Here is a 13,635-nt window from a genome sequence, read left to right as displayed (position 1 = left end):
ATGGTCAGTCCACACCAAGAATGGATGTTCCGCCCCCTCTAACCAGTGCCTCCACTCCTCCAACGCCATCTTGACCGCGAGAAGTTCTCGATTACCCACGTCATTGTTCCTCTCAGTGGGGTTAAGACAATAGGAAAGGAAAGCGCAGGGATGCAGCTTTTGGTCCTGGGCAGAACGCTGGGACAGGACGGCCCCTACTCCGACATCCGAGGCGTCGACTTCCACCACAAACTGACAGGACGGGTCCGGATGGATTAAGATGGGAGCTGTAGTGAATCGATGCTTGAGGTCCGAGAACTCCCGGTCAGCTGCTGGAGCCACGTGAACGGAAACTTGGCAGAGGTGAGTGCTGAGAGGGGGGCAGCCAGGGTGCTGTAACCCCGGATGAAGCGGCGGAAGAAATTAGCAAACCCCAGGAAACGTTGCAGCTGTACTCTGGATGTGGGTTGAGGCCAATCCACCACTGCTCTCACCTTGTCAGAATCCATCTGAATATTTCCTGCAGCGATGACATATCCTAGGAAGGAGATGGTGGAGCGATGGAATTCACATTTCTCTGCTTTCACAAAAAGCTGGTTCTCCAGGAGACACTGAAGGACCTGTCGGACGTGGAGGATGTGCTCTTGAGCTGAACGGGGAAAAAAGAGGATGTCGTCAAGATAGACAAACACGAACCGGTTCAGCATGTCACGGAGCACATCGTTGACCAGGGCCTGGAACACTGCGGGAGCGTTGGTCAGTCTGAATGGCATAACAAGGTACTCGTAGTGCCCGCTAGCCGTGTTAAAGGCTGTCTTCCATTCGCGTTCTGAAGGTCCAACTTCGAGAAGATAGTAGCCCCCTGAAGAGGCTCAAAAGCCGAGGAGATGAGTGGAAGAGGGTAACGTTTTTTAACCATGATGTCATTAAGTCCCCAATAGTCGATACACGGATGCAGGGTTTTGTCATTCTTCTCCACAAAGAAAAACCCTGCACCAGCGGGGGAGGCAGATGGACAAATACTCCCTGCAGCAAGAGAGCCCACAATGTACATTTCCATAGTCTTGGTCGCCGGACCCAACAGGGAATAAAGCCGCCCCAGATGCGGTGTAATGCCCGAGAGAAGGTCGATAGCGCAGTCATAGGGTTGATGCGGAGGGAGAGATGTAGCACGGGCCTTATTGAAAACCTTATCCAGAGCGACTTACAGTTTTAGTGAGTGCATACATTTTCATACTGGCCCCCCGTGGGAATCGAACCCACAACCCTGGCGTTTGCAAACGCCATGCTCTACCAACTGAGCTACACGGGACTACAGACAGCTCTTGGTGCTCAGTCTGCGTAAGCGTTCAGCAGGAGACAATCTAGCCCTGCCCAGCTGCTTGGGCTCCGGAGGAGGCGAGTCGACAGCCCTCGGTGATTCCCGAGGGAACTCGGGTGACATCGGATTCTACCGGTATGGTAGACGTCGGGGACGTCCGGGATTCCTCGGAGGCGAGGTGGGAGCCGTGGACGAGGGAGTATAACCGGGAACAGACCTCCTCTCCCTCCTACATTCCCGTAGCCGCCTATCGATACGTATGGTCAAGGCTATGAGAGAGTCAAGGTCCATGGGAAGCTCCCGGGCTGCGAGCTCATCTTTAACCACCTCCGATAATCCATGAAGGAAAGTGTCGAACAGAGATTCTGGGTTCCAGGCACTCTCGGCGGCAAAAGTGCGAAAATCTACTGCGTAGTCTGCCACAAGTAGCTTCCGAGCAGCCTCTCTCCCGGACAACGAAGAATCAAACACCTTTCTAACCTCTGCTACGAACTCCTCCAGACTGAGGCAAATGGTGGATTGTTGCTCCCACACAGCCGTAGCCCAGGCGATTGCCCTCCCGGACATCAGCGTTATCAGGTACACTATCTTTGATCGATCCGAGGGAAACGAAGAGGGCTGCAGCTCGAAGATGAGGGAGCACTGGGAGAGAAACGCCCGCCAGGTTCCTGAATCTCCAGCGTAGCGCTCCGGAGGAGGTAAGCTGGGTTCTCGGGAAGCAGGGGTAGGCTGGGGAGAGGCCACTGGTAGCAGGGTTACTGAGAGTCTGTGGGGTTACCGTAGTGGCTTGCTGCCTAGTAGATAATCCACGGAATTGCTCCAGCAATACATTGAAAGCGTGGTCATGGCATTCCGCCAAGGTCTGGAGTCCTTTCATAGCTCCTTGTGTCTTCCAACGTTGGCTCCTTGGGAGAAGACAGCATTGCGGAGCTGGTCCGAGTCTGCTGGGTCAGTCATGGCCAGTTCATACTATCATGACTCAGGATAAGACCCAGATGCAGACACAGGAGGCGGATAGTTCGAATCTCAGAATGCTTATTTTAACACAGGGGGCAGGCAAAGGGCAGGTCGAGGGCAGGAAGAGGTTCGTAATCCAGGAGAGTCAGGCAGGTACCGGACGACAGGCAGGCTCAGGGTCAGGACAGGCAGAAGGGTCAGAACCGGGAAGACTAAAAACAAAAACTTGAGAAACAGGAAAACGGGAAAGAACACGTTGGCACAACATGACAAGACAAGACGAACTGGCAACAGACAAACAGAAAATGCAGGTATAAATACACAGGGGATAATGGGGGAAAATGGGAGACACCTGGTGGGGAGTGGAGACAAGCACAAGACAGGTGAAACAGATTTTTGCCGGAGAGTTCTCTATTCCTGTCTGCGCAATGTACTGAGAACCCAACTGGCTGTATGGATGGGGACAGTATAGCCAGAGAGAGCCATGATGTCCTACAGAGTTTTTGTGTAATTTTATGATTTGATGTCTATTTACTGTTTAGTGATGAGCAAAACTGGAAATGTCTTGATGAACTCAGATGATTCTTGAACTCAGATGATTCCATTCGGGAAAACCACTCCCACCATCACCAAGTTGCAGCTCCGGCAGCCATTGTGCCCTTTCCAAATAGCCTATATTTTGTTGTTGCATTACTTGTTAACTTCTCATACGTTATATTAATGCCAATAGGCCTCCAGTGTTGTTGCATGGTTGCTTGGACAGTCGCTGAGGCTGTATTTTTTTTCTGTTATTGTTGAAAACACTCTAGCAAACTTCAGACGGGCCTGGACATGTACTGGCTTAAGCAGGGGGACACGTCTGGCACTGCAGGATTTGAATCCCTGGCGGCATAGTGTGTTACTGATGGTAGGCTTTGTTACTTTGGTCCCAGCTCTCTGCAGGTCATTCACTAGGTCCCCCCGTGTGGTTCTGGGATTTTTGCTCACCGTTCTTGTGATCATTTTGACCCCACGGGGTGAGATCTTGCGTGGAGCCCCAGATCGAGGGAGATTATCAGTGGTCTTGTATGTCTTCCATTTCCTAATAATTGCTCCCACAGTTGATTTCTTCAAACCAAGCTGCTTACCTATTGCAGATTAAGTCTTCCCAGCCTGGTGCAGGTCTACAATTTTGTTTCTGGTGTCCTTTGACAGCTCTTTGGTCTTGGCCATAGTGGAGTTTGGAGTGTGACTGTTTGAGGTTGTGGACAGGTGTCTTTTATACTGATAACAAGTTCAAACAGGTGCCATTAATACAGGTAACGAGTGGAGGACAGAGGAGCCTCTTAAAGAAGAAGTTACAGGTCTGTGAGAGCAAGAAATCTTGCTTGTTTGTAGGTGACCAAATACTTATTTTCCACCATCATTTGCAAATAAATTCATTAAAAATCCTACAATGTGATTTTCTGGATTTTTTTTCTTCTCAATTTGTCTGTCATAGTTGACGTGTACCTATGATGAAAATTAAAGGCCTCTCATCTTTTTAAGTGGGAGAACTTGCACAAGTGGGAGAACTTGGTGGCTGACTAAATACTTTTTTTCCCCACTGTACATCATCATACAACATCCTCACAGAGTCCATGTCCAATGCAGACCAATGTGTCCAGACCTGTGAACAAAGCTACTATAATTGCCTGAGCAAAGTTTGGGATGGGTTGGAATTATGTTGGAAAGTAGCACAAATTCATTGCCCTGTTTGATATTTGCCTTGAGTTATGGTAACCTACTAATATTTTCTGACTAACGTTTTAATACATTTATTAAAAATAACTTGGTCAAGTTGTGTCTTTGTCACGCCCTGGCCGTGAGAGGCCTGTTGTCTTTAGTTGGTTTGGTCAGGGCGTGAGTTTCTATGTTATATATTCTATGTTTACGTTCTAGTTAGTCTATTTCTATGTTTCAGTTCTAGGTTGTGTGTCTATGTTTGGCCGGGTGTGATTCCCAATCAGAGACAGCTGTTGCTCGTTGTCTCTGATTGGGGATCATACTTTAGTAGCCTGGTTGCCTACCTTAGTTGTGGGATCTTGTTCTGTGTTAGGCTTGTATGTGTATAGCTTGAGGACTTCACGTTACGTTGTTTCTTGTTTTGTTTATGTTTACTGAGTTAAATAAACATGTATGCTTTTCACGCTGCACCTTGTTCTGACCCGTCTCTCAACAATCGTGACAGTCTTGTGCTGACTCCTTGTTTGTTGCTTGGGCATACTCACAGAGAATGAGACTGCAGGCTGCCCTGTGTTAAATGAGGTCAACATATGCATGTTTATCCTGGCCTCACACCGTGGAGGTAACACTTCCCATTGGTGGCAACTCATCCCTGAAATGAAAGGGAATGTTTGACTAGTCACATTGCGCTGGTTCTCTGAAGGATGGAATTAAGTTCCCTCATTGCTTAGTAACCCTAATGAAGATTTTGACCACAAAACACTGTTATCTTGCATTCACCCTATCATATCTATTAATAACTGAAACCCCAAAGTGAATCTAAGGAGATGACAAGCAGTCTGGATGAAGAACTAATGAAAATAAGCTTGTGTGACCCCTGGGTCAGCAGAAAGGGGACATTTGATCACCCTACAGAAAACACAATCTCCTGCTTTTGTTCTGACTGCACTGGGCAGTAAGGAATAAGCACTGTGTGTGTGGCTCAGGGGTATAGTGATCACATGTCCTCTGTGAACATCACATGAACAGAAACAACACATGAAGTAGTTGGAGAGAATTGCTTGAAAGCATCAGCACATAAGTGCACATAAAATACAGGGAATTTGTGATAGAAATCACATGAGTTGAATGATCAGTTTCACTTCTCACTTATATCTTCACAACACACACAGCCACATCCATTTTCTCCTTAAAGGCACCTATCCAATCACATGCCCCCTCAAGCAAAACACACACACACTCATCCTTACAACGCTACATAGTTACTTTCTCTCCAACAGAGCACAGCCCAATGGATCCTTTGTGGGGGTTTTGCATGAAGCTGTGACTGTTTAGCTTCAAATCAAGATTCTTCGACTCTACGATTAAAGTGAGTAAACTGACCTTTCTGGACAATGTGGCCATGATTCCAAAAGGATGACCAGGCTAAATTGTGCCAGGACAACCCTTCCCACTGAACAAAAACTGCTTGAATCAACGTTGTTTGCATGTCATATTATTTTTTTCTATGTGATGACTTTGAATCAATGTGGAAAACTGAATGGATTTGCAAAACATCAACATAAGGGAATTCTGTCTTTTTTTCTTTTTTTCACCCAACTTTTAACCTAAACCCAATGACATGGTGCAATGTTTTGGTGATTTCACATTGAATTCATGTTAGTTGACAACTCAACCAAATGTAAATCAAAACTAGACATTGAAATGACGTCTGTGCCCAGTGAGTTATCCCTGTGTGTACACTGGAATTAGGATTCATGTACAGTACCAGTCAAAAGTTTGGACACACCTACTCATTATTTTTACTATTTTCTACATTGTAGAATAATAGTGAAGACATCAAACTATGAAATAACACATATGGAATCATGTAGTAACCAAAAAAGTGTTAAACAAATCAAAATAGTGCCAGCCGTGTCCCCCTGCTTAAGCCAGTACATGTCCAGGCCCGTCTGAAGTTTGCTAGAGTGCATTTGGATGATCCAGAAGAGGATTTGGAGAATGTCATATGGTCAGATGAAACCAAAATATAACTTTTTGGTAAAAACTCACCTCGTCGTGTTTGGAGGACAAAGAATGCTGAGTTGCATCCAAAGAACACCATACCTACTGTGAAGCATGGGGGTGGAAACATCATGCTTTGGGGCTTTTTTTCTGCAAAAGGACCAGGACGACTGATCCGTGTAAAGGAAAAAATGAATGGGGCCATGTATCGTGAGATTTTGAGTGAAAACCTCCTTCCATCAGCAAGGGCATTGAAGATGAAACGTGGCTGGGTCTTTCAGCATGACAATGATCCCAAACACACCGCCCGGGCAACGAAGGAGTGGCTTCGTAAGAAGCATTTCAAGGTCCTGGAGTGGCCTAGCCAGTCTCCAGATCTCAACCCCATAGAAAATCTTTGGAGGGAGTTGAAAGTCTGTGTTACCCAGCGACAACCCCAAAACATCACTGCTCTAGAGGAGCTCTGCATGGAGGAATGGGCCAAAATACCAGCAACAGTGTGTGAAAACCTTGTGAAGACTTACAGAAAACGTTTGACCTGTGTCATTGCCAACAAAGGGTATATAACAAAGTATTGAGAAACTTTTGTTATTGACCAAATACTTATTTTCCACCATAATTTGCAAATAAATTCATTAAAAATCCTACAATGTGATTTTCTGGATTTTTTTCTCCTCATTTTGTCTGTCATAGTTGACGTGTACCTATGATGAAAATTACAGGCCTCTCTCATCTTTTTAAGTGGGAGAACTTGCACAATTGGTGGCTGACTAAATACTTTTCCCCCCAACTGTAGCCATGTGTCCATCAGCTGTGACCACTGTGAGAAGTACTGTATCTCCTCAATCGCTATTCCAATATGACATGCTGTCTAGTCCTGTTATGTATCTAAAATGTAAATGTAAGGTCCTGGTGCATCACTACCTAGTAAGTCCTGGATATGTGCACCTCTTTCTGAGTCATCTGGCCCAGAGGAATCGACTCCTCTGGTGTTTGGTCTGACGGGACCTCCTTATGTGTGTGGAGGAGATGAAGTCCTACTTCTTCATCATCTCCTGATGTACATGGTCCCGGTATATCCCCTTCTTGGGCGTATGATATTGTTACATTAAAGTCTTGTGCAAAGGTTCCAAGTATAGAGGCACCATTTCCTAGTTCATCACTCTCTGGTATGTGTAGTTGTGGTCCATCATCGCCTGGTGTTTGTGGTCCGATTGTGTCTAGCTCCTCACTCAGTGACTGTGATCCTGGTGAATAATGTCCTGTTGTCTCTGGAAAATCATTTGCCAATTCATCTGGTCTAGGAGTGTATGGTGGTGTTATATCACCCTCTGGTGTATGTGGTACAGATATGTACAATCCTTTGCTATGTGGTCTATGTTCAGTGGTTCCTGTTTCATCCAGACCTGCTCCATTTTGTTGGTGTAAAGTTGATCCACTCATGGTTATTGCTGTATCTACAACACAAGAACACAGTATTTTAGTACAGCAAGTCATCCTCCTCGAGAACAGTTTAAAACGTGTTACTGTTATGACCCTCTAGTCTATGGTTACCTGCATGTGAGGGTCTCATTATAGGCAATGGTCGCCCATGTTTCCAATTCTACATTGTTTGCTTTCCTACTGGAAAGATAGGTGAAAATACAATCAGGTGTACAGCTACATTTTTTAGAGGTCTGTAGTCACTTACCTCTGTGTCTTAGACACCGTGGAAGGGCCACATAAACTGTGAAGGCAAAGAAGGCTACAGAGGCTGCTGTTCCCCACAATGACCTCTCACTGTTCTGCTCATTCTCCACTGTGAAACAGACATTGTGTTTCTTCATTAACTATCTGCTTGTCTTTGTGTGTTTGTAGCAATGTATATGAATAGTGTAGAAAACCTATACATTTAATGAGTATACACCTACCTATTGGAGTAGCTGTGATGTTGACCTGGGTTTGGACCATGTGTCTGTTCTGGAAGCCTGAGAATGTACAGGTGTAGGTTCCTGTGTGTTCCTGACTCTCTGGGTTGTGAAGAAGGAGGGATCCGTCTCCCATCAAAACTCGGTCCTGCTCCAGTCCAACCCGGCCCTCCCAGAGGTTGGAGGTCTGTCTGGTTCTGCTGTCGTAGCTGAGGATGACTGTGGGCTCATTAGTTCTGGTGAAGGTCCATGTGAGGGAGAAGTTCTGGAGGTTCTGTGGAGCCATGCAAGGGATGGACAGCTCTCGACTCGCCTCTCCAATCATATCTTCTGCAAGATTAAACATCACAAATTATTTGTCAATGATACATTGTATATTTACGTCATTTTAGCAGACGCTCTTATCCAGAGCGACTTACAGTTAGTGAGAGCATACATTTGTTCTTTTTTTTTCTTCATACTGGTCCCCCGTGGGAAACGAACCCACATCCCTGGCGTTGCAAACACCATGCTCTACCAACTGAGCTACACGGGGATACCTCTCCCCTTTGTCAACAACTTAATGACCCCTAAAAAGCACAACATTTAACGATATGTAAGCTGGTAACACACTTTTATGAGGCACATATTTAACGTGCCTTTAAATGTCACTATATCGCCAGATAGGTTGAAGGTTTTCTCTAGAGACGCTAAATAGACTGATCAATAATTCCTAGTTTCTGTTCCAAGGAGCATCTCAAATACAAGCTTAGTCAGTTCTTTGTAAAATGCCTTTTCAGGCTAAATCTAGGAGAGAACAGCTTGTTTACTGTGAATTTTTGTGAGACTTGGTTTTATAAACATAACACTGCATTCCAAAGATGTTGAATCATACCTTGCTGCTTCAGAGAGACTGTCCACACCTGGGCCTTGTCTGCAGAGATGACCGAACAGAAATAGGCGTGGTCAGAGACATTACCCAGGATCCTTACTGTGCTCTCCACTGTGTACAGACCTTTGGAGTCTGGAGTTTTGCTGGTGGAGTTCTGTAGTGTTTCTGGGGAAGACAGTGGGTCTGTGGTCCATGCCACCTGAGGGACAGGATAGATGTTCTGAGATGAACAGGAGACGACCTCCCCAGTCATCTCTATTCTCACTGACTGGATGAGAGCTGCAAAAGAGAAAAAAAAGTGTTCTTGATAGTGTTGAATAAAGTATGAACCCTACCTAGCCCTCTAGAGTTTCCATGGCCAATCATGGCATATCATTGCATATCAGTAATGTTTTTTGTTTTATCTAGTGATGCTTGCATTGTTAGTATGACAACTTCGGCATTCATGGAAATATGACATAAGAGCCAGTCACATGACCACGGCACGGTCCCTGTGGAAACATTGTGTACCCTGTAGACTAATGCAGGCAGGGCCCAGTCAAGTGTTACAGTGGAAAAAGTGAGTGCTTTATTCCCCCCTGCAGTCACAACCATGAGGGTAGACTAATGCATTATATGGCACTAACAAACACCGTCCCACGAAACTCAATATTAGGCTTAAGCTTTTATTATACTCTATAGATAATCACACTCCTCTTGGCTCTCCTAAAGTGGTTTGAGGAGCAAATATTACACAACAAATAAACGGACAAAGTTAACATAACGATATTGAGACATGTAGACATGGCTAACAAAGCCTGCCCACTGCGCAAAAACTAGTTGAATCAACGTTGTTTCCATGCCATTTCAACCCCAAAAATTTTATGTGATGACGTTGAATCAACGTGGAAAATTGATTGGAATTGAAAAAAGTCATCAACGTAAGGACATTTCTTCTTTTTTTTCATCCAACTTTTAACCTAAATCTAATGACAAGGTGATATTTTTTGTTGATTTCACGTTGAAATTACGTTAGTTGTCAACTCAATCAAAACTAGACGTTGAACTGATGTCTGTGCCCAGTGGGTGCCAGCTTTTTAATGCTTTACACATGTCTGGACAGAATTTGAAATGTGGAATCATACTGATGAATAGCAGTGGTTTTGAGCCCCACATTTTTTGCAACCAAAGAAAATGGTTATTCTGGCATTAATACATGTCACATATCAGTTTGCAAACAATGTAAAAAAATAAAATACATAATTGAGTTAATAAAGCCGCATACAAACATGGTCTCTTTTTTGTTTTCTTGAGTAAGGCATCTCCAAAATGCAGGTGTTTCAGCCTAGCTCAGTGCTTTCTGTGGTGGTGGTGGGGCAGCCAGCGGAAATACGGAGCGTAGGGGTTTGTAATGTTCTCTAGTTGCGCTGTGATTGGCTCAGTGTTCTGTCACTCATGGGGACACTATGTCACCGACAAGTCTAAGTCCTTAGTAAGAGTAGACATCGAAAATTAAAGTCCTTTGGGTCCTGCATAGAGTTACATTATAAGTGCCCATCCAAGAAGGCTCAAGGTCATTGGCCACAGATAAAATGACGTCAAATCACGTTGATTGGACTGATCATGTCAACATCTTACTTTCAAAATCTTAGCTAGCAGTCATCATCATGAATCAAGTCGACAATCTACTGGCAAATCCTTTTTAATCCTTGTCATATGAAGATAAATAATGAAGAGAAATTATAGATAAAATGTATCGGTGCTCATTATTAGACATTAACATTACACAACAACTTGGAAATCGCAAATTCAACAATGAGTGGTTTGGAAGGAATCGGTGACAGTGGCTAACTGCAAGCATTGCAACTGGGAAGTCGGGAATAAACGAGCTCAGGCAGGGAAAATATTTGCCCACGAAGGACGGCCGCGCCACCTTCCTATTCAAGTGAGCACATCACAACAAGGTGAGTCCAAAAATGTCTTATATGCTGCTGCATAAATGATGTAATATGCCAGGGAGATATATATACTGTAGCTAAGAAAGTAATACTAAGTGTATGTTGTGTAGTAAGCTGTTAGTAGCCCATGTGCCTCACCCTAATCATTTGGTCTATTTTTACCTCTTAATTTCGCCTACTGTTCTGACTTGGTGGTGCACATGCAGCCTATAACCTGTTTTAGAGAAATGTAATTAACTAATATTGTAAGAGCTTTCATTGTCTGCTTATATGCCCCCTTTATTTATCCTACGGTTCTGACTTGGTGTACAGGGAGAACACTGTAAGCACGGCCCATATTCTGAATTCTGTCACTGTACATTTCAAAAGTGCTGAACAAATAGTTGTATTGACTACGTCCGTCCTGGCTCGCTCGTTAATGTCTTAATGGAAATTACGGATTGCCTCTTATCCGTATGTCGTCCCCTTATGCCATAGTTTGTACATCTCAATTGTCAGTAGAAACCACATTTGTTTAAGCAAGTCAGCCATTCCAGCTATGTTTTTTAAAAAGGCAGTAAATTAGGCTGAATTAACTGTTTCGCTGCCAGACAAGGCTCCGCTGATAGCCAGGTGTAGCAGTGGTAAGGTGTTGAGACTGCTGTTGGGACAGCTTAATGTAGGCCCTAACAGTTTGTGGACACCGTTTGTCACCGTTATAGTGCAATTAATGTAATGTTTAGTGTTGTGTTGTGTAGTGGCTTTGCTGGCATGCATCCACATTTTAATTTTGTTGCCCCACCAAGATTTACAGGCTAAAATCGCCACTGATGAATAGAAAGAAGGTGGTTTATGTGAGCTGTCCATTGAGAAATGCTGCATGAATAATAATAAACTAGGAGACAATAGGGATATTTTTCACTGACCTTTCACCCCCAGTGTGACAAAGGTCTCCTGGTTCCCCTTTCTGGTGCTGGTGTAGCACTTGTACCTGCCCTTGTCCTGAACTTTGACCCTCTTCAGGAGGAGCGATGCATTGCCATGGGTGATCTGGGAGTTGAACAAGCATGTCCTTCCATTGAAGTGCTTATTTTGCAGTCCATACTGGTCCTTGTTGTAATAGTAGCTGTGAACAGGAATCTGCTGTTTGTACCAGTGGATGACCACAGCACCAGTGGGTTTAAAGTTACAGGGCAACATGCAATCCTCATGGAATAGACAGGTCACATAGGCCTCTGAAAAGCAATGTTTGAAAATTAGAGCCTGCATTCCTCATCAATCTACCCACAATACCCCATAATGACAAAGCGAAAACAGATTTTTAAAAAACATAAATACCTTATTTACAGTAAGTATTCAGACCATTTGTATGAGACTCGAAATTGAGCTCAGGTGCATCCTGTTTCCATTGATCATCCTTGAGGTGTTTCTACAACTTGATTGGAGTCCACCTGTGGTAAATTCAATTGATTGGACATGATTTGGAAAGGCACACACCTGTCTATATAAGGTCCCACAGTTGACAGTGCATGTTAGAGCAGAAACCAAGCCATGAGGTCGTAATAATTGTCCGTAGAGCTCAGAGACAGGATTGTGTCAAGGCACAGATCTGGGGAAGGGTACCAAAGAATTTCTGCAGCATTGAATGTCCCCAAGAACACAGTGGCCTCCATCATTCTTAAATGGAAGAAGTTTGGAACCACCAAGACTCTTCCTGGAGCTGGCCGCCCGGCCAAACTGAGTAATCGGGGGAGTAGTTCCTTGGTCAGGGAGGTGACCAAGAACACGATGGTCATTCTGACAGAGCTCCAGAGTTCCTCTGTGGAGATGGGAGAACCTTCCAGAACAACCATCTCTGCAGCACTCCACCAATCAGACCTTTATGGTAGAGTGGCCAGACTCCTCAGTAAAAGACACATGACAGCCCGCTTGAAGTTTGCCAAAAGGTACCTAAAATACTCTCAGACCATGAGAAACAAGATTCTCTGGTCTGAATCCAAGATTTAACTATTTGGCCTGAATGCCAAGCGTCACGTCTGGAGGAAATCTGGCACCATCCCTACGGTGAAGCATGGTGGTGGCAGCATCATGCTGTGGGGATGTTTTTCAGCGGCAGGGACTGGGAGACTAGTCAGGATCGAGGGAAAGATGAACAGAGCAAAGTACAGAGAGATCTTAGATGAAAACATGCTCCAGATATTTCCTTTTTTTATTTGTAATACATTTGCAAAAATGTCTAAAAACCTGTTTTTGCTTTGTCATTGTGGGGTATTGTGCGTAGATTGATAAGGGAAAAAAACAATTTAATGCATTCTAGAATAAGGCTGTAACGTAACAAAATGTGGAAAAAATCAAGGGGTCTGAATACTTTCCGGATGCACTGTATTACATCTTCAGTTGATCTATTTTTCCTTATTGAAATCAATGGCCAACAGCAAATCCCCATAGATGTTTTCCTCCCACACAATATTAACACTGTTGTGCACTACATGCAAAAGTATGTAAAATATGTACAATTATGTAAAATGTTTCCATATATTGTGATTGGAACTACAGCTGAAATCGGAAGTTTACATACATCTTAGCCAAACACATTTAAACTCAAACACAATTCCTGACATTTAATCTTAGTAAAAATTCCCTGTCTTAGGTCAGTTAGGATCCCCACTTTATTTTAAGAATGTGAAATGTCAGAATAATAGTAGAGAGAATGATTTATTTCAGCTTTTATTTCTTTCATCACATTCCCAGTGGGTCAGAAGTTTACATACACTCAATTAGTATTAACCAGTGAATTTTGGCCCATTCCTCCTGACAGAGCTGGTGTGACTGAGTCAGGTTTGTAGGCCTCCTTGCTCGCACACAAATTTTCAGTTCAGCCCACACATTTTCTATAGGATTGAGGTCAGGGCTTTGTGATGGCCACTCCAATACTTTGACTTTGTTGTCCTTGAGCCATTTTGCCACAACTTTGGA

At 44.1% G+C, this 13,635-nt stretch overlaps 1 protein-coding gene across 1 annotated transcript; it reads right to left on the bottom strand.

The window, feature by feature from the left end:
* Positions 1-254: 254 nt before the first annotated feature.
* On the bottom strand, positions 255-11,928 carry LOC123492194. Its single transcript, XM_045224486.1, has 6 exons — positions 11,586-11,928; positions 8,747-9,022; positions 7,876-8,202; positions 1,534-2,043; positions 692-841; positions 255-517 (listed from the first exon to the last, which is right to left on the bottom strand). Exons 1-6 carry the CDS (start codon positions 11,926-11,928, stop codon positions 255-257), a joined length of 1,869 nt encoding a protein of 622 aa, XP_045080421.1.
* Positions 11,929-13,635: the final 1,707 nt, after the last annotated feature.

This window comes from Coregonus clupeaformis, chromosome 13 (genome assembly GCF_020615455.1).
Source record: "Coregonus clupeaformis isolate EN_2021a chromosome 13, ASM2061545v1, whole genome shotgun sequence".
NCBI lineage: Eukaryota > Metazoa > Chordata > Actinopteri > Salmoniformes > Salmonidae > Coregonus > Coregonus clupeaformis.
The sequence above is the reverse complement of the archived record's forward strand: the minus strand, read 5'-3'. Positions and strand labels throughout refer to the sequence as shown.

What these genes read in the sequence shown, in the direction of transcription:
- LOC123492194 (XM_045224486.1), bottom strand. Translation starts at nt 11,928, where the DNA reads ATGCAGGCTCTAATTTTCAAACATTGCTTTTCAGAGGCCTATGTGACC. An exon ending in TGTCACACTGGGGGTGAAAG is followed by an intron (nt 9,023 to 11,585) that starts GTCAGTGAAAAA and finishes TCTCTTTTGCAG; the next exon opens with CTCTCATCCAGTCAGTGAGA. An exon ending in AGTCTCTCTGAAGCAGCAAG is followed by an intron (nt 8,203 to 8,746) that starts GTATGATTCAAC and finishes TTAATCTTGCAG; the next exon opens with AAGATATGATTGGAGAGGCG.